General features: G+C 55.0%; 1 protein-coding gene, 1 long non-coding RNA gene and 1 other non-coding gene across 12 annotated transcripts; 2 read left to right on the top strand and 1 right to left on the bottom strand.

The window, feature by feature from the left end:
- Positions 1 to 322: 322 nt before the first annotated feature.
- Positions 323 to 4,652, top strand: LOC120599988 (uncharacterized). 4 transcript variants are annotated; one of them, XR_005652040.1, is made up of 6 exons: positions 323 to 441; positions 950 to 1,032; positions 1,467 to 1,562; positions 2,812 to 2,957; positions 3,049 to 3,114; positions 4,275 to 4,652. It is a non-coding gene; the product is annotated as an uncharacterized LOC120599988 (long non-coding RNA). The 4 variants fall into 4 exon arrangements; XR_005652041.1 differs by having other exon boundaries at positions 3,049 to 3,118; XR_005652042.1 differs by having other exon boundaries at positions 3,049 to 3,233.
- Positions 2,644 to 2,727, top strand: LOC120600485 (small nucleolar RNA R38). Its single transcript, XR_005652201.1, has one exon. It is a non-coding gene; the product is annotated as a small nucleolar RNA R38 (small nucleolar RNA).
- Positions 4,653 to 4,772: 120 nt separating the features above from the next.
- On the bottom strand, positions 4,773 to 19,321 carry LOC120599987 (alpha-N-acetylgalactosaminide alpha-2,6-sialyltransferase 2). 7 transcript variants are annotated; one of them, XM_039859182.1, is made up of 9 exons: positions 19,115 to 19,321; positions 15,450 to 15,513; positions 12,897 to 13,071; positions 12,085 to 12,250; positions 11,519 to 11,657; positions 10,147 to 10,250; positions 8,423 to 8,506; positions 7,123 to 7,222; positions 4,773 to 6,262 (listed from the first exon to the last, which is right to left on the bottom strand). In XM_039859182.1, the coding sequence occupies exons 1-9, from the start codon at positions 19,237 to 19,239 to the stop codon at positions 6,095 to 6,097; spliced, it is 1,125 nt and encodes a 374-aa protein (XP_039715116.1). In that variant the 5' UTR covers positions 19,240 to 19,321; the 3' UTR covers positions 4,773 to 6,094. The 7 variants fall into 7 exon arrangements, 5 of the variants coding, with proteins under 5 accessions (XP_039715116.1, XP_039715112.1, XP_039715115.1 ...); XM_039859178.1 differs by lacking the exon at positions 19,115 to 19,321 and adding an exon at positions 16,428 to 17,348; XM_039859181.1 differs by lacking the exons at positions 8,423 to 8,506; positions 10,147 to 10,250; positions 19,115 to 19,321 and adding an exon at positions 16,428 to 17,970 and having other exon boundaries at positions 6,082 to 6,262.
- Positions 19,322 to 19,567: the final 246 nt, after the last annotated feature.

Genomic DNA, 19,567 nt, shown 5'->3' with positions numbered 1-19,567 from the left:
AAATCCACAGAGCAATTAAGAACTCTGGCCGTACCTCAGTTTCCTCATGGGGCCCCTCATGAGGCCCCCTTGAACTTTCTGCGCGCCCCTCCTCCCACGCCCGCCTCAGTCTCGGCCAGGGACAATCTGTGCACTCAGTAGCTTAAGCGACCGTCCATCTTCATTTTTTAACGGCCCTGGCTTTTCACACATCAGGCCTCCACCCTCACTCCTCTACTGCCCGTGGCCCGCTCCTGAGTCACGCTGAGAACGCGGCTACCCGCTGGCTGTCATTTGGACTACATTTCCCATCAGCCTCTTTTCATCATCGCGAGAACCCCAGCGAGACCTGCCGAGAAGACATGCGCAGGCGCGGTTCCCTTTCCTTTTCGAGGCCGGCCACGTGGGTGGAAGTCATGGAGGCTTCTGTTCCGAGCGAGCAGCCTCAGGCCTTTGGCAGTGGTAAGGCTGCGGAGGTGGGAAAACGGGGTCTTCCATGGCGCGGCGCTAGTACACTTACCCCCTCCTTTTAGAGGTGAAATAGTAACGATAAATCGGTCTCTCCTTATAGGGTGGTTGGGGAGTTTTCGCTGAGAAAACGCTTTCTAAACAGCGCGAGTTTTTATGATTGAGGGTAGAGAGCTCAAGCCCATCTTCAGCGTCGAAGGGCCTTCGGGGAGAGAGGTCCTGACAACCTGCACAACCCCGCACGCAGCCCCAGCGGCCCTGAGCTCAGTGCCCGCGGGTCAGCCTTGGAGTTTGGCTGACACTGGCAGTTCTTAATTCACTTTAAAAGAGTTAGCGTTTGAATACTTGACTTCCTCCTGGAGTGTCTCGAGAACGGCCCCAATCAATAGTTTTTATTTAATTATACATAGTAAACAGTGGGATTGTAGATCTTGGAAAGGTGTACTTTTACGACAAACCTTACATGCTCATCTCCCCCCTGCCCCCTTCCCCCCACCCCCAGGCCTTCCTTTGGCATCTGCAGAGGTGATGAGAAGCAGACCTTCGGGTTGAAGCTTGAAAGTAATGAATGGAACCCTGGAACGAGTAAGAATGCGTGCAGGCAGGCATGACCTGGTGGGCACCAAAAATGAGAAAGCCAAGAGGGTGTGAAGGCCTGTCACATACAGTGGCCTCGTAATTTATTCTGAAGTTAGGTGCAATTCTGAACAAATGTTGGCATAAATTCCGTATCCGGAAATGAGGAGGGTCTTGTGCTAGTATAATTTGGGGGCCACTAGGTGTCACTGTTTAAAGGCAGATGGTTACCACTGTATACAGGGGTGAAAAAGGAGCCTTGGAAAATGAGTTCTGGTTGCCTGGGGTTTAGAAATGTTTGTTATGGGGTTGAGCTGAGGGTAATTTAAAGTTATCCCTGTCTGAAAGGACATCTTTTGTGAAGAGTGAAGCTCAGCTTTTCAAATACCAATCTTGAGAATAACTATTTGTTGTTTCACTGAAAAGTGTGTTATTTCTTTTAGATTAAAGGTGTTGGCTGTGAACATTGAAAAATGTCCCATGAAAGCCATCTTAAGATGTTGAGTGCAAAGATCTTCGTGATGAAATTTCTGTAAATGGTAAGATTTTTAGTTCTTTTCACAGAGTTGCATAGGTTATGCTCTCTTTAAGCATTGATCTGCTAGATTTTGGAGATGTGGGTTGTTATTGCCCAGGTAAGGGACGTTTGCTCCTTGCCAGGTAGCCTCACAGTGTTTGTTACAATACTTGTTGAATTAGATCAGGCCAGTGGTTCTCGGCTGGGAGCAGAGGGTGTTACTGGGATCTACTGGATGCTGCTGAGTGTCCTACAATGCACAAGACAGCTCCCATGACAAAGAACTATCCATCTAAAACGTCAGTAGTGCTGAAATTGAAGCCCTGTTTTAGACTAACTTGAGAGATGTGGGCACTGGTCTCAGCTGTTGACCAGACAGCCACATCAAAGCCTTGTTTGTATCTTCATTTGTAGGACATGATTAGTGTTTTTCGAACTTGGCTATATGTCAGAATCACCTACAAAGTGTTAAAATATCAACATTTCTGGATCCCACCGCCAGCCATGATTGAGAATGGCTCTGGGATGGGCCGAAGAATCGTGTGGCGGTTTAAGGGAGGGTATGTAGGAGCCCTAGATGATTGGATCTACTTTTAGCTCAGGGATTTTTATTACAGCGAGATTATAGTACTGGCTATTTTTAAGTTGCTCTCGGGGCGGATCATATAATCCTCCGTCTTACAAAACTGGAAGCCAGATACTTGCTCTGCAGAATCATTTTGTACAGACAGGTGAGCGAGAGAGAAGTGACCTCGCACGGTGTCATTTCCCTTGGCGTCAGGTACACTGCGTGCGGCTCACCTACCGTAGGTTTGCTGAGAGGAGGAATCTCGGGCCTTTGCTGAGGCTAGAAAAACGCTAGGGCGTATATCCTGTTCTTAGCTGTGAGACACTGTGCCGAGGGAGACGCTTTACAAGGGAAGAAACCGTCAGTGCCGAGTCTGGGAGGGTGGGAACAGCAACACTAGAAAGGCAGTTTTGCCCATTAGGGAAAGCACATTCTAACGAAGCACACAGCACTGAGTTCTCACAAGGAAAGTAAAGCAGAATCTGGTAAGAAAAAAGTAGCTCTCACGTGCTGTGGGCCGGCAGATTGGTGGGGGCCGAGTCCATGATGATGTCAAGTTATCCCTGTCTGAAGGCACAGAAGGGCCTTTCTGGGTGGAATTTGGATTTCTGAGACTCGGTTTCTCCAGTTTGCTTATAGAAAATGTAGGCCTGGTTTAAAGTCGAGCTACGTGAGCGAGCTTTGCATGTTTCTTCTTGAATAGGTTTTTTCTTTTGCAATTTCTCCCTGCCGAGGACAGTCGCAGGCTCAGTCTGAAGCGGATCCTCCAGAAAATACCAGCAGCAGCACGTGGCAGCCGCGCTGGACCCGGCGGGGTCATTCTCACGAGCGTGACAGACTTCCGAACAGGTAGGGGGTGGTGTTTTTGCTTCCCCGACCCAGATGTAGGGTTATGCCAAGTGGCAGAGAGACTGTAGCATAGCTTTGTTTTCTTTTCTAGATATCTCAGTGTGAGAGACAGAACTGCAGTTTTGCCTGAAGCAAGTGACACGATCCCTCTCCTGCTGTGCGTAAGCTTTCTGTTCCTGTCTTAACGCGTCCCTCAGAAGCCCCACAAGCCCGTGATGTTTGTTATCCCTGTCTGAAAATCTCGACTGAGGGAGAACAGTGTTCTGAGGCTTACGGGTTCGTTTGGCTCTGTGCTCTTAAAAGTAGTTCAGGCTTTATCAGGGATCAGATCGAATGGTCTCTCAAGGGGGTTTTCTGTCCCCTGCCGAGACCTCAGGCTAGCACATCGCCCCTCTGCAACTTGAGAACCAGTCTGTGGCTGCGCTCTCTCGCTTTGGGGCCCTTGATTAAGGTCTCTGAGGGTACAGGCTATGAGAGGTGGCAGAAATGGGCACGTGACCCGGGTTTGGTTTAGGCTTATTGTGGAATGAAAGAGCGCTTGTCACATATTTCAAGAAAATAAATGTGCTCTTTGGAACAGGCTGAAATGTCAAATGTCTGCCAGCTGAGGCAGCGAGCACGTGTAAGGGCTCTGACATCTTTCCTCTGTGCCGTATCCCGACCTTCAGCAAAGAAGGGGTACCGTGGCACTGGCAGAGCTGTTTGGGTTCCAGGTGCTTTGTTAGCACCAGGGACCTCTCCTAGAGTTAGCTTGGGCCCTGTTGAAATGAGTGTCTGGCGTGGGGCTGCTCCTCGGGCGGCAGAGGGCTGGTTGCCTGGCACGTGAGCAAGAAAGGAGCAAAGTGGCTCTGGGCAGGGAGGCTGTTCGCATTTAAATGCCAGGCTTGAAGTCGGCACAGATGGCCGTTTCTGTTGACTGGGAGGTGTGTGTGGGCTCTTCACGTTAAAGGTCACGCTTGTTCAGTCACCAAGGATGCTATAGGGTTAAACAAGTGGAAGGGGCACGTGAGCAAGTGGAGAAGTCTACAGTGAAGTCTTAGCCCCAGAGCGGGGTGAATAGAAACGTCCCCAGTGCCTCATGGGGGTTCTTTACCGGCCGCTGAGCAGACGCTGCTCCCTCCAAGCTCCGTCTCCCAAAAAGGAGCTTAGACCTGTCTGATCGTACCGACTGTGCCCTCGACACACACACCAGCCTAATGACGGGTTAGAACGAGTGCTTCTGTGGTTGCCTTTTCTCTAAATTAGCTTATTGAATTTAAGCCTTTAGTTTGAGTCCCTTAGTTGGCTGTTATATCCAGTGATTCTCTGGTTTTACAGGTGCTGTCCCAGTGCTGGTCTCTGCTGCTAACATCTGCTTCAGAGGAGAAGCGTAGAGTTCTTTGGACTTCATCCTCAAAAGTAGCCAGAGAATTCGAGTGACAGCGATGTTATCCCAGAAAACTTCTGGCAGTTAGTGAAGTTCGGGCTTAACAGGAACATTCGGCAAACCGCCGTTCAGGTGGTGTGGGCTTTGCTCACGTCTGGCTGGGGCTGAATGATTGTACGTTAAAGGTAATTAACGTGCATATATTCCCTCGGGAAACTAAGGGGACACAGGTGCTCAGCCTAGAAAACCATTTCTCAGAGTGGATATTCTTTGAAGTCATTGTGTCTGGAGCTTACATCTTGAAGCACAAATAAAGTTTTTTAAATGACTCACATTGTGGATTTTAGAACGAGACCCACTTAAGAACAGTATTTTATGCTGTGACTCAGTAAACACATTCTCATATGAACAAAAGATTTTACAGAATAATAATTGGGGTTAACGTACACGGGATGCAATCAAATGTTTTAGTTTTTTGTTTTTTTTTCCCCTTAAGTTTCCCACTAAATTGATTTCATTCCCCTCCAATGGGTTGCCACCGACATATAACTTTAACACTTCTCAAATCTCACGGATTGACAGGTTCTGGTAACTACAGACGTGATGGGAATAGGGAAGCGTAGAGTATTGTGGGTAGGAGGGTTCCAGGCGGCAGGAAGCCCTGGTTTCCTCAGGCGGCTGCTTTAGTCAGTAAGACCAAGTGCGCATTCTGTTTACATGATCAGCCTTCCAGAACCAGAGGCCAGGTCCTGGGCTGTGGTGATTGATGCTGCCTTGGGAAAGCTCTGGCCGGCCAGCCCTGTGGACTCCCAAACCCCTGAGGGCCCCTGGCAGTATAGACGGCGGAATGTGAAGGCTGCTACTCATCAGGACAGTAAACTAGCTGCCTGTCAACCTGTGTTCAACTTACTGCAGTCAGGATGTTCAGTACCCAGTAATGAGGGTTCGTTACCTGATGTCATCCTCTTGGTGACAAGGCGGTAACATCTCTAACGGGACTTCCCTCAGAGATACACAACCTTCTGTGTAGTTGGCCCCCATCAGATTCCCAGAACCTTGCCGTGGTTCTTGAATTCTCTGATCGCGATGCTACCTACACACCTGCATGGTGCACTACTCCCCCCAACACACACACAGAGGAGTAGTCATCCATCGTTTATGCAGTCATCTAGCTTCAAATTACATTCTGCCTGTTGTGCTCCCACCTCTCCATGGGGCAGAAGTCAGTCACCTTCTCAGAAAGGTGGTTGAGACATGTCATCGAGTCGGGTTGCTTTGGAGTTTGCGTGGGGCTGTAGATGCCAGCGGCGGGGTTGGAGCTGGGGAGTGTGCGGTGCTGTAACATTCCACCTCGTTAACTGAGTCTCTCCGCTAAGAGTCAAGAGTCTCAGCCCCACCTGCTGGCTTCGAGATGTCTAGCTGTGAAGTATGCCTGCCCCGCTGGCGAGGACCAGTCACGTCTTGGGAGTGTTTGTTATCTTCAGTTTTAAAACAAGTCAAGCAGAGCAGTCCATTTTTCCTTGAGCAAAGTTGGGGTGTCTGTCTCAGACTCAGAGGGGAGTTCTCTCAGTTGAGCCAAGGACAAGATGGGGTGTCACAATGAACAGGCTTCAATGACAGTCACAAATCCACCCTTAATGTCATCTGTAGGGAAGAGGTGGGCCTAGGGGAGTTGGGAGTCGCTCTCACAGGCTGAAAAGACAGGTGGCTTTGGCTTCTTCCCAGGATGCGGGCCCCAGCTGCTCAAGCAAAGGGCTCCCGTGCTTCAGGGTCAGCGCTGGTACAGCCAGAGGATGCCAGCGTTGTGCAGGTCCCTCCACAGGGTGGACTCCAGGGACAGGTCATGGTTTGCGTAGAATATCAGTGGCATCTTTTTTCGTTCGAAGTAGTGGTCAGAAAATTTCTGGTAGTTGCTTGTGATGAATCCATAAGCACTAACCTGGACAAGGATTGTCATCGAGTGAGCATTTATTGAGCTTCTGCTATATGCAGACTCGTAAGGTGACATGAATTCAGAAAGGCACAGTCCCCCCTGCTACTCCCCCCTTAAGCCTTGTGTCAAGACGTCACTAACACCCAGTGCTGTGCTCTTTGTACACATTCTCACCCCGGCCTTACAATCTAATGTAGGTATTACCCCCATTTTACAAAAGGGGGACCAGGCTCAGGTCACCAAACGTCCCCAGTGGCAAGCTAGCGAGTGACCAGGCTGTGCTGTGAACTCGTCTGACTAAAGCCGTGATCATTAGCTCAACGTGAGGCAAAAGCCCATCACTGCCAGTTTCCCCTTCTATGATGCAGACACGAGTCCTGCTCTAACAGGTGTGGGACCAGTCGTGGCGTGGCTGGCTTCAGTGTGAGTCACCGCCTTTCCGTGAAAACAACTGCTCTCCCTCTCCCTGTGGCTCAGGCGGGCCATCTCCCATCGGAAACGTCTCTGACTTCAGATGTGTGTGTGTGGAAGGCTGCACACGCTGCCCCACCCCTCTTCTAGAATGCCCTCATAAGAGGGTTCCCTACCCAAAAACGTGGAGAAGATTTTGCTCTCAGAAGAGCCGTCTGACAACGTGTGCCTTAAGTACCGTATAGAGCTGCAGCCCTGGAGAAGGGGGAGTGCAGGAAGTCAGTGCTGGGGCAGGTGGCTGTGTGGGGTCAGGCAAGGCTGGCCTGGGGGCTGTCCTTTAAAGCACCCCGGATGGTGGGTGGTGGCAGTCCCTCCCACCCCTTCCCATGCATCAAATCAGGTTCCATTCACATCCGTACTCTGCTGCTGTGAATCCCTGAAAACAGACCTCTTACCTGGTCACAGGTGTGCAAAGCTGTCAGCAGCATGAGGGCCCCAGTACTAGGCATATATAGGTTTCCAAAATTGGTGTTCATCAACTTCGATTTCAAAAACCTAGAAGCAAAAAGGCATCAAAACTCAAGACGTTTAGGTCTTGCCCACTAGCTTGATGGTTGTGCTATTAGACTTTACAATGACCAACTCAAAAAGGATGGAAAACCAGAAACTTTTCTAGCACAATCAAATCCCTAGTTGGGAAAAAAATGACATGAGCTCCTAAATGCAACAATCTTCAGTTGAAATAACACCTTAGGTAAAAGAGCGGGGTGAGAGAGGACAGGCCCTGTCCAGAAGAACCACAGTGAGATACCACTTTCTCTAGAAGCCTGAATCCAGCTTAACTTGCTTTCTGTAACCTGCTGCCCACACTCCTGGGCTAAGTAACCATCATGCTTAGAGCATAACGGCTTGTATGCGGCCTGACACCTAAGTTTCTCCACCCCCAAGCTTTTGGCCAAACAGGAACCACATATGAGGGACAGGGAGCACAGTTCCTACGAGTGGCACCGTGGTGACAAGGCGCACATGTGCACGTGCACAGTCCGGGAAGGAAGCCACAGTATGACGACCACTGGCCCTGACTCAGCCCTGGACTCACATGCAGGCTTTGCCGGGCAAGCCTCCCTCAGCCCGTCTCGGTCTGCTGCACAGGGCTGTGCCTGTGCCCCGCATCTGAGTGCCCACATCCGCTTGCCCCCTTCGCCTCAGCTGCCGGCCTTGGCTACAGCAGGGTTTCTCGACCACGGCACTACTGACATTTAAAAGGGTCATATAATTTGTTGCGGAGACATCCTGTGCATTGTAGGCTGTTCCTAGTGGCACTTGCACCTAGTGACAACACCAGCGTCCTCGGGGACAACAACATATCTCCAGACAGGGACAGGTGACCCTCCTTGCCGCTGAGAACGGCTCGTAGCAGGGACAGAGGGAAGTGAGGTCAGGCGTAGTCCCCAGGCTCCTCCCTCCCCTGGGGCTGGCTGTGTTTGGGCCTGAAGGTGATGATGGCTCTGCTTCTCCTAGCCCCATTACCTCCCGCACCTTGCAGAACCTCCACACCCGCCTGTGCCTCTGGAACAACCCTGTCAGTACACCTGGAGTCCTCCAGGTTCCTGTCCACTTCCCACTGACCTTGACTGACACCATCAATGTGTTAGAGCGAGCGGTCGGCCCGGAACCGGCACGTGGCTCTCCCTACAGGTTACAGTGTGGGGGGCGTGAAGGGCCGTGCCGTGGTGGCCCCCACCCCCTACCTACCTCTCTGTCAGGTAGCTGATGAAGTCTGGATGGAGTAGCTTGAATTTACTGGCAGAGGCTTCTGGTCCAAAATAGGTCTGAGGCCTATTTTGAGAAGAAGTGGACAGAGCGGCCCAGGCTGTCGTATTGCATGCTGGGGAGCGAGAAGGTGGGGCTGGGGCGCCGGCGGGGGATGGGGGGCGTGGGGCGGGGTGTGAGTAGTAGCGAGAAGGGGTGTAGGTGAAGCAGCAGGAGCTGCGTGCGGCTTCCCTCACCAGCACGTCGATAGTGGGGTGTAGGTCATGAGTCTCAGCAGGGCAGGCGTATGAACAGGCGAAGGCGTCAGGTAGCCGCACCTCACCTGGGGTTGTGGGGCGAGGCAAGGGAGGAGAAAGTAGAGGGACTCAGGGACAGAGTGCTTGCTGACCGGGCTGGGAGCTGAATTGGGAGCAGGGCAGTGGAGCTGTGGGGGGGCTGGAAGAAGGGGGCTCCTTCAGGAAGCTAGGCCACATGAAGAATGTCTAGGGAGGATGCCCCAGACCGGCCCGATGTAGAGCAGACAGAGAGGACTGTGGGGAGGACTGGCCAGGGCACTGGGGCTGGAAGCATTCGAGATGGACTTCAAGGCAGATTGGGAGAGATTTGGAGGTGGGTGGGGTTTGGGAGGTGGATCCTCAGGGCTGAGATGTAAATAGGCTGGGAGGTCCTGGAGAAGCCTGGGCCAGAGGCATTTATTCAGGTGGGAGGCTGAAGGTGGGGCGGGAGGAAGACCCCCGGGTAGCGGAAGGGGAAGGGGCCGGGCCACCAGGGTAGGGCTGCTGGCTGGGGTTGTGGTTGGACCGGGACTGGGAGGGGGACTGGGTGGGGGATGGGTTAGGGGTCTGGGAGGGGGAGCTCATTGGTGTTGGGGAGGCTTATGTCTGTCTGCCCCAGGTGTCTGAGCCAGCCCCGCCAAGAGCCCAGTTCCCCGCCCATGTCACAAAGCCTGCCCTGGTGACCAGCTGCAGCATTGTGAGCAATTGTTGGGTAATCAAGAGGCGGGGGCTGGGCGCAGGGTGGGGAGGTGGATGCTTGCCTGACCTTTAGGGTTAATCCCAAGGACCACCTCTGAAGCTGCTCCTGCAGGTTGGCCTGGGGGCGGGGCACTGAGATTGGAGGGCTGGTGTTCGTGGACACAGGGGTGGCAGAGATTGCTAAGGGCCTGACTCAGGGATGACAAAAGGTCTCCGTGCCACAGAGAGGAGGTTCGGCTGAGGGCCAGGGCACGGATCAAAAGAGCTGGGCACAGGCCTGCTGCCCAGGAAGGTGGGAGACAAGACAGAGAGCCCTTTGTTCCCATTTCACAGGGTGCTGGCGGCGCGGCCTGCTCGCCCACCAGCATGAGTGGCGTGGACGCTGGCCCTCCTTCTCGCTTCCAGACCCAGTGTGCTCAACAGGACAGCAGACCCAGCTGCGGACGGGCCGTGCGAACGCCGCCGGGCTGGGTTGGCTCTGGGGACAGCAGCCTGAAGCCGAGGAGCCAGGCTGGCCTGCTGCATCCAGACAAGTGGCCCCTCGATCTTACGTCATCAGGAGGGTTCCCGGGGGCCAGCGGGGTGACCTGGGCTTTCCTGGGCGTCGCTGAAACGCGTACTCCCCCGCACTCCTGAATGCTCCGAGATTTTACTGCTGCCCTCACCCGCCTTCCCCACCCGATAGTGGGAGAGGACCGAGATCGCCACGCCCTGCCCCTGCTTGTTGCTCACCTGTCCCCTTTATCAGGGCCCTCGGGGACAGGCACACCCAGAATGGCCGACCGCAGCATCACGTAGTCGCGGATGTCTGAGGGTATGAAGATATAGTACAGGTCCTGTCGGGGCAACAGAGACACTGAGCCCCGGTGGGAACGAGGCCACTTCCAGCTCCTGCTCCGAAGGGACAGCCCTCCACGCCGTCCCGCCACCGTCCTGCCGGGGGAACCTCCCTTACGTGCCTGCCATCGCCATTCTCGGGGACCGTGGCGGCTTTAGGACACGCTCACAGACCCTGTGGTGCTCTCCCCTCCCGGAAGCTTACTTGCCAGCCCCTTGAGTACGGGCCAGACTTAGTGACTCACGGACAGAATTTTTCTAACGAATGGGAGACAAAATGGAAGGGATGGCGTGTGACTTTGGAGACCAGGCCATGAAAGGCGCCTCGCCGCCTCGCTCTCTGAGATCACTCACTCTGAGTGAGGTTAAGTACCATGTCGTGAGGACACTCTAGTAGTCTATAGGGGGGTCCATGTGACAAGGGCCTGTGAGGGCAACATCTTGGCTCTGGCCTCAGAGCCAAGGCCACCTGGGAGATCCTGAGCCAAAACCGCTGCACTAAGCTGCTTCCGAATTCCTGACCCACTGAGACCGTAAGATGATAAATGTGTGTTGTTCAAAGCTGCTCAGTTTGGGGGTATTCCGTTAGACAGCAATAGATAAACAGATACTGTGGCCACCCCAGAAATAAAGCCGCCTCGTTTCGTTCTATCATGAGCTAAGAGGTTCTACTGTGAGGCCCTGGTGCGGAGACACTGTGGCTGGACGCTCCTGAATTCCCTGATCAGAGGAGGAAGCTTCTAGAAATCTAACCCAGCCGTATCACAGAACGCCTGGGATCTCACTAACCCTGCCTGTGGCACCTTGACGACGTGGAGGGAAGTGTCTCTCAGTCTCTGAGCCTCGGCTTCCCACATGGGCCACTGGGGGTTCAGGAGGCACACACCACTTCCGGTGGGATGGGGAGGGGGGCGCATGGGGACATGGAAACAGCCCCGTCTAGCCTGTGATGACTCTAGCTGGGTGGTGGCCTCGGGAACGTTGCCATCTGGAAACGGGCTGCTCTGATGACCAGGCCAACGCCGAGAACGGAGGAGGCAGTCCGCACCCTTTGACGGTGCGGAGCTCTGGGTGGGAGTCTAGATTTGAACCCTGGCCCTCCTGCTGCTTTGCTGGACAAAGGGCACCGAGCCTGCACTCAATGTCCTGGCACAAACACTGGGCTGTGGGTGGGGGACTGTGTCCGGTGTGCCTACCCACCACGGCACACTGGACACAGTCCCGGGGAGGGGGCTCTGGGGACGGTGGCGCCCAGTGGAGGCCTCACCTGTCCTTGTGGCACGGAGGTGAAGCCCAGTTTCCTGTAGGAGATGAGAGAGTTCTTCATCGTGTTCACCGTGAAACCGTAGAAGGACGTCTTGGTGCCCACGTCGTCCTCAAAGTCTTTGATCACAGCACCATTGAGTCTGCTCCAAACAGAGGCCCGTCAGCCGGCCACGCTGCAGTCACACCGCACGGTGCTGCGTGCTGCCACTTCCTTCCCCAGGGTTTCGCCACACCTGTCCCCACGCCTCCGTAGGGACCACCCCCTCTGCTGCGGCAGCACCAGCACCTGCTCACCAGCCCCAACCCCACTCCAGACCTCAAGGGACACCCTGTGAACCGAGCACCCTGGCCCTGGCGGCTCCTTTCTCCTGGGTCCCCTTGGCAGGTCTGTCCCGCAGGCCTTCATCCGCGCCCACCCGCCCATTACAGCCCCTGAGCTGGCCGCTGAGCTGCCCAGGGCGGCAGCCGCCTTGACCCACGCCCTCATGAGATTGCTGCCCCGGAGCTGGTGGGACCAGCTCCCCACCCAGCTCCGCTCCCGCCTCCTCCCGGGCCCGGGCTGCGTACCGGAACACGTAGTCATGGGCATCGATGTTCCGACCCTGGCGGGAACCATTCAGAATGCCTCCATTACCCACCACGGCACACCGGACACAGTCCCGAAGCCGTTCCCTGGAGGCAAACAGCTGGGCGCTCTCGGAGCAGTTCAGAAGGCCCAGGGTGGAGGCGATGGCTGTGAGCGAGGGACAAGGTGGGGTGCTATGCGGGGGGCTGTCATGGATCATCGAGGACTGTTTCTGGCACTTAACTTGCCAGAGGCCTGACCCCAGGCCCTCCCAAGAGGCACTGTGGGTGGGAGGGATGGAACCTCTGGGCCTGAGAATGCAAAGGGGTGGGGGAGTGTGGCTGGGCCCTCAGTGCCTCAGGAACTTAGAAAAGACCAGCTCTGAGGCTGTTCTTAAGGGAAAATAATCCTGAGGCATGCGGGGGGCGTGGTGCTGATATAACAGGGAGGGCCCTCTGCTCGGAGGTCAACAGGCCGTTTGGGGCTCCAGAAACCCTGTCTTTGGTCACCTTTGGACAATGGCACTTTAGCCCATCATGCCAGGGAGGCTGCTGGGGGGAGGGGAGGGTGTGGGCAGCCAAACCCCTCTTACTGACCCCGCGATGCTCATGGGGGTGGGGAAGTAAAGTGGGAGGTACACATGGGTCCCCCATGTCCCTTTCCAGGAGGACCTCGGGGCTCAACCCTCAAGCTGTGTACCTCCCGCATCACGGGCCGTGAGGGCAGGGGGGACCTGGCCTGCACAAGACCAAAAGCAGGAAGAAGGGACCAGCTGAGGCCAGAGGGTCGGCGGCAGGCAGCGGCCGCAGGTTACCTTGGCGTGAGAGCCCCTGCCAGCCATAGGGGGCTTTGTGCTGGCTCAGGTGGTCCCAGAGCTCCTGGGTGAAGACGCCCCCCGACAGCAGCACTGGAGTGGAGAAATCAAACAGACCTTGGAAGTGGGGGTGCCGCTGAACGGCGAGATAAAGTGGGCGTCGGCAGGGTAGGCTCTGTGGGTGAGAAGGTAAGAGGGCTAAGCTGTTAGCTGGGGGCTTCGGTGGGTGGGAGCCCTCCCGGGAGGAAGACCCTCGGGAAGGAAGAGCCGCCCTTCCCCCTCCGGACCTGGGCCACCCCCAGATCTGTGAGCCCAGTTGCCAGTGACGCGATAGCCTGGTAGGGATCAGAGAGCTTTCTGGACTTGCCCTGTCCAGCCCGGGCGTCCCAATTTTCCCGGATGCCCCATCTCTGGCCTGATGGCTCTGGCTTCCTACTCCTTCACCTCTCACTTGGGGAAACTTTGGGGCATTTGCCCGTGGATGGGTAAGGCCTGACTGTGCTTGGATGGGGAGATCCGGCCGGGGCTTCGGAATCCGTCAGCCTGGATCCGACTCGGCTCTGCAGTCTTCACTGTGGGATTTGCGTGGAAAGGGCTACTGGGCAGGTTATGATCGCCTTCCTCCCAGGTGGTGTCCCCTCCAAATTCGTGTCTGTCCAGAACCTCGAAATGTGACCTAATTTGGAAATAGGGTCTTTGCAGGTGTAAGTAGTTAAAATGAGGTCATACTGTATTAAGGTGGGCCCTAAATCAATGACTGGCATCCTTATGAGGTGGCCATGTGATGACAGAGGCAGAGATTGAGTGATGCAGCTGTAAGCCAAAGAACACCTGGAGCTACCAGGTGCTGGAAGAGGCCAGGGAGGGTCCTAACCTAGACCCTGCTGACACCTCGAGCTCAGACTTCCGTTGGGAGAAACTTTACATTTGCATGCAGAAGTGAGCGTCAGACAAGTGGCAGCTTGTGAGTTACTGTGAAGTGACAGTATTGTGTACCACGTGTGAGGAAGCCCATGGAGTGTGCGTGTGTGTGCACGTTGTGTATTCCTACGTGGCTCCCTTTGGCTGGATGTGGTTTTCTGCATTTTAACCCAGCGTGCTCACTGACCGAATCACTCGGAAGCCGCATTGTTTCGTAAGGTATCTGTCTTGTTGGAACAAATTCATGTTCTCAAAGCAAGCGTTACAGCAGAACTGACTGTAGTAGTTCCGCTAATATTCAGTTTATTGCCACAGTGTTTTCCAGGGCCTTCTTCATGAGGCTCCGGGAGAAAGATCTCCAGATCTCTGCATCAGAAGAGGCTGCACTTCACCTGGGCAGCTGGCTAGCTTTTTCCTCATGATCATGGAAGCGGTTTCCTTCTTCACCGTGACCGCCAGGGAGCTCACAGCCAGACATATGGCCCATCCCTTACACCTTATGGCTCATTTTTCGTGCACTCATCTGATGTCGTCTCATTTTCCTTCACCCGTTTCTTCATTTTATTCTATTTAATGTTTTTGCCTTGTTATATGTTACTAAAAGTTACCTCACATCATTTTTTTAAAACCAGGTGGGATGTATGTCATTTAGTGTCAAGCAGCTCCAGGTGGAAAGGACTTGAGGCACGTAAAGATGGCATCAATCACTCATGAGATACCTGAGGCCACGTGCCTACCAGACCTCTGTCCTCAGGACACAAGGCTATTTGCTCTGCCTCTGAGCAGCTCAGCTGTTATTAAGTCTTACGTTTCTCCCTGAGGCCAGGGAGAAATATTTCAAGTTCCAGTTTGGTCTCTTGGGCACTAAAAACAACTCTTAGACCCGAACTAACTCCGAACAGCGTGGTCACCACCCTGCTTGAGCACAGCTCACAGAGCGGGTGAGACTGTATCACTTGGTGGTTCAGAGCCAGCTCTGGGGTCGGGATCACCTCTTCTCCCTGAGTGACCCTGAGCAAGGTACCTGACCTCTCTGTGCCTCATCTCGCTCACCTGTAAACGCTGCCTAACAGGTTTGTCAGGAGGCTTCAGCCAGAGAACACAGAGAAAGTGCCCCAGGAGGTCCTTTAGCCCACAGGTCACCAAAGAGCAGGACCCGGAAGGTTCTCAAACCCTCAGGGCGAACGGGGAACATCTTCCCAGGCTTTGGTGTTTACACCGTGGTGAGCAGTTCAAATGTGACTTTTATAGTAGGAAGACATTTTGAGCAGTAGAGTGCCAAATTCACAGGCTTTCTAAAGATAAATCACAAGATTTCTGAGAAACGTTTGGCTGGCTGTACTCAGGGGTACACATGGACTCCATCTCCTCTCTTGGGGTCTGGGGAGCCCTGGCAGGCAAGTTGGAGAGGCCCTGATGGCTGGCTCCTGTGCTTCCTGCTTGGGGTGCGGTGAGGGTGGGGGTAGGATGGGGTGGCATGGGGCTTGGTGGGGGTGAGGTGGGGCGAGGGGAGTCCAAAGAGCCCCGCCCCACAGACTCCCGAGCCTGGTCCCCTTTGTTTGCTCTTCTCTTTCCCCTCCTCCAGATAACCGGAGGATGCTCAGAAAATTGCGGAGTAGCTGAGCACTGTACCTTTCTCGTCCCAGAATCGGTCGCTGCCTTGGGTCCAGAGGATGCTCGAGGTGTGACGGTGTTCCTGGGGGAGAAGGCACAAGTCAAGCAGGGTCTGACCCGCCCTTCGGAACCTTCCGTCAGAGTCTGTTAGCTCTGGGGGCTGACAAAGTCCGTCAAGGTCAAAGGCATCCGTTCCTTTAATCCTACTTCTGTGCTCTGGTTCTTGCCTGTGTCTCTCTCTTTAGGCACACAAAATCCTGTCACCTTATTAGCTTCTCCAGAGCTGTGGAAACCTGGAAATCGAAAAACTCCTTGGCAAGCGGCAGAAATGTGGAGTTTATAGGAACAGTAAGAGGGTGGTTAAAGATGAAAGTAGACAATAGGAACGCTGGCCAGGCCCCTGGAATTGTGACTGTCCCAGGGGTCTACCTGCCAAGGCCCCAGAGCAGGCGTTCTGTCCGGGATGACCTGGGCCTCCTGCACCTGGCTCCTGCCCTAGGCGTCCCGGTGAAGGGTGTGGATCCGAAGTCTGACTCTCTGGGTTTGTATCCTATGATCTTGGGAAATTACTAAACTTCTCGGAACCTCGGTTTCTGCATCTAGACTCAGGGACAATCATATTGATATGATTGGTAATCATATCACGTATCATCCAATTGATGCACGCGTTCAGACAGAATCTACGTTATATAAAGTGTCCTCTAAATGTTAGCTATGGTTACCTAAAGGAAAGAGGGAAAGGACTTTGTTGTGACAGCCTCTGTGACGGTTCCTTCTGCAGGGAGGTAAGGGGCTAATGTTACTGTCCCCCTGCCCTCCCCCCCGATGGCCCCAGCATCAGGGCAGAGGGGGACAGAAAGGAAGGAAGAGGGTCCCCTGCCTATTCAAAAGGGTGTCGGTGTCCTCTCAGACTCTTGTCCTCCCCCACGGCCACAGGGAGCAGGTGGGGAGGTTTGGGATGGGCAGTTTGCAAGGGAAACAAAGGCCCCTTGTTACCTGGTTCTTGGTGCTGAGACAGCTGAGTGATGGAAGTCTGCGACCTGCCCAGCTCCAGGTTTCCCTAAGACACTGGAGGGGCAGGGCAGAAAGCCAGGGATGATCCTTTCCCCCTTCCCTCCCCTTCTCCCTGGATGGGCCACCTGTCCACCCACATAATCCCCGCAGTTCCTCAGCTTAGAGCACAGCAGGACCCCCGGGAGGAGGAACTGAGCCGGGGCATTCAGCCTAGTGGGCAACAAGAAGCCCCAGTGACCTTTTGAAAACTCACCCAGGCTGAGGCCCCACCCCTGAGATTCTGATCTGATTGGTCTGGGCTCCTCCCCAGGTGACTTTAACGTGCAGTCAGACTTCAGGGCCTGGCAAAGGACCTGCTGACCAGGGCTGGGTGCAGCCGGGAGGGACGGAGTGGCAGTGGGCATGGTGGGAACTGCTCCTGATTCAGTTCTGCTGCCCGGCCCATCTCCTGGGCACCCCTGGGTGCTCAGTGACTCCTCCCAGTCCCTCACTGCTCTTAGGGCTTCTAGACACCTGCCTGGGGAGCCTGGGAGGAGTCGGGGAAGGGGCCAGCCTAGGTACGCCCCTCGTGGAGAAGTCTCCACAGCCCAGGGAAATGGGACAATGTGGTACATTTTTCATAAAATGAAATTTACTCAACCTACATCATATTCTTAGGAATTCTTGGCCCTAAAATGTCCTTTCTTTTACAAAAGAATGTTGAGAATAGATGGTCACCGGTGCCCAGTATCTATCCTCACCTTCCTCCATAAAATTTTTTTTTTTTTTACAAGTCTAGAAATCCCCACGGCTGGGAACCACTGATCCAGAGTCTTCTGTGGGTAAACTCCTGGGTAGGTTCCACTCTGAGCCGTGAGAGCCCCCACCTTGGGCTGGAGACCTGGTCTCAACCCCTTTGTCCCCTGGCCTCTCCATCATAACCAGGCAGGAGCATTTCCGGGCCCACGCAGAGGGGTCCCTCAGCAGTCTCCCCGCCCGGGATGCCATCCCTGCTCCCCCACCTTGCTTTTCCGGGCACTCAAAAGGCCAAGTCCCAACGTGCCCCTGGGATTTACTACCGCACGAAAGTCGGGGAAACAGCAAGGAAATGGACAGGTTCTTAGGTTGTACTAGATTTTCGAAAGATGAAAAGATCTTTAAAAAGAAAACGGATGTTCAACAAACTCATCTTGAAAGCCGTATTCGTCAAAAGACGTTGACTTGGGTTTTAAAACATCTTTACGTGAAATGCACAAGGGTCCCTTCTCTTAGTACCCTTACCCCTCTCTGGTGCTTCTTGTGCAGTTTCTGACCACAAGGAGATCCAACACCTTCAGGTATCACCTGCTAGAGCGCTCTTTGTTACAAAGAGACTGGACTCGTCATCAAGCTGCAAGCTTATTTCGTATTGTTTTGCAACTTCGTGTTAAGGGTGGAAAATTTTTCAAGTGAGCCAACTAGCTAAGTCAGCTACAGGGAAGAAATATCTTTAGATACCAGAAGTTGTCCTATTTGCTTGTGTGTGGTTTAGGAAGAGTATTGTATAAGATATGAAGATGGGCAAAGTCTGCTTCTGTAATCCATTTACTTGTTAATTAAGGGTGTTGTTCTGGGCAAAGCCAACTTCCACTTCTGTGATCTGCTGGCTTGTTCAGGAGACCACCAGGATATGGTCTTAAGCTTTATCAGCTGCCTCCTCTGGAAGCTCGGGGCTGATCTCCTCTAGCCCTGCCTGCGGCCGGCTAATAAAGGCTCATGATTAATCTCAATTGGCTCCCTGGGTCTCAGAATTGTTCGCGCCATAACATTCAGGTGCCCTCTGACCTAGTTCCCTGAGGACAGATACCGATTATGCTTTCATCCCATTATCCCGGAGCAAGGTTTAGTGAGGAACAGGCAGGTGGGAACGGGCAGGGAAGGGAAAGCGGGGCGCAGAGGCCTCTCTGCAAGGCTCCCGTGCAGCCTCCCACACCCAGAATCTAAGCGTGGTTCGGCCGCCTCCCAGCAGTCAGCTCAATCCTTGGGAGGCTTCTTCAGTAACTGGAACCATCACCCACCAAAGGCAGGCTCTCAGGTGTCTCCTCAGACGACACGAAAGAAAAGAAGGAGCCCAGGGCGAGCCGGAGGGAGCGGAGCGCGGGAGGCGGCTCCGCGAGGAAGACTTGGACGGAGCCCAGAATCCGCGCGGTTGCCCAGGGAGTCCGCCTCTCTGCCAGATCTGGCCCAGAGGGTGCTGATCGTGTACACCGAGCAAACAGAGCGCGGGGCGAGAGGGAACCGGGGCAGGGACCGAGGCGAGCGGGAAAGGCGACCCGCCCCAGCCCAGCCGTGGATCCCGGTGACGGGAGCCTTGGGTCCCTGCCCCAAAAGTAGAGCCTGAAAGAGGTGACGTGACCGAGGGAGAGTTCCCTGCAAAAACGGGTCTGTTTGTTTTGGATCCTGATGACCTAGCCAAATCTGGACGGTAGAAAGGGAATTAATCCATAAGGCCGTTGCGAGCTGACCGCCGGTGCGCAGGGGCCAAACTTTAACGCCGCGGTGGAGGTTCCAGGGACAAAGGTCCGCAGCCGGGGTCCCCGCCGGGGGCCACCCCAAAGAGGCCGGTGCGGAAGGCGACCCCAGAGCCGTGCGCCGTGCGCCCCGCCGGTCCCCTGCACCCTCCCGGCCGTGTCCCACGCCGCAGCCCCTACCTGGCTCCAGCCCTGGGCCTCGGGTGCGGCTTCCTCGCCGAGGAGAGCAAGGCTAGGAAGATGCCCGAGCAGGCGGCCACGAGCAGGAGCGGCAGCCAGAGGCGCCGGCCGCGCGGGCGCCCCATGCAGGCAGACACGGCCGCGGGCGCCCCGTCTGCCGCGCTCCCTGGCGCAGGGGACAGGCCCTGGCGAGCGGGGCCGACCTGGAGGCAGGCGGCCGCCCTGCCCCTCCCGGCCCTGCCCTCGCCCGGCCCCGCGGCGCCTCCCCGCCCCGCCACTCCCCCTTCACCCCAGCCCGGCCACCGGAAGCCGACGCACAATTGCGGGCCGCGTGTCGCGGCCCAAAAGGCAACAGTGTCGCCCCCGGCTCCCGGGGCTGCCCGCGCCCCTCCAGCGCTGCCCCTCTGCCCGGGGCCCTCGTCCCGCTGGCGCCCCGCTGCTGCGCTCCCGCCG

This window comes from Pteropus medius, unplaced genomic scaffold (genome assembly GCF_902729225.1).
Source record: "Pteropus medius unplaced genomic scaffold, Ma_sr-lr_union100, whole genome shotgun sequence".
Classification (NCBI taxonomy): domain Eukaryota; kingdom Metazoa; phylum Chordata; class Mammalia; order Chiroptera; family Pteropodidae; genus Pteropus; species Pteropus medius.
This window is presented reverse-complemented; position numbering and strand designations above follow the sequence as displayed.

Excerpts from the sequence above, each read along its gene's own strand:
- LOC120599987 (XM_039859178.1), bottom strand. The coding sequence starts at position 17,059 with ATGTACCACATTGTCCCATTTCCCTGGGCTGTGGAGACTTCTCCACGA. Across the intron at positions 15,514-16,427 it reads GTCTCAGCACCAAGAACCAG|GAACACCGTCACACCTCGAG; the intron begins GTAACAAGGGGC and ends CTTCTCCCCCAG. Across the intron at positions 10,251-11,518 it reads CCTCCGTGCCACAAGGACAG|GACCTGTACTATATCTTCAT; the intron begins GTGAGGCCTCCA and ends TTGCCCCGACAG.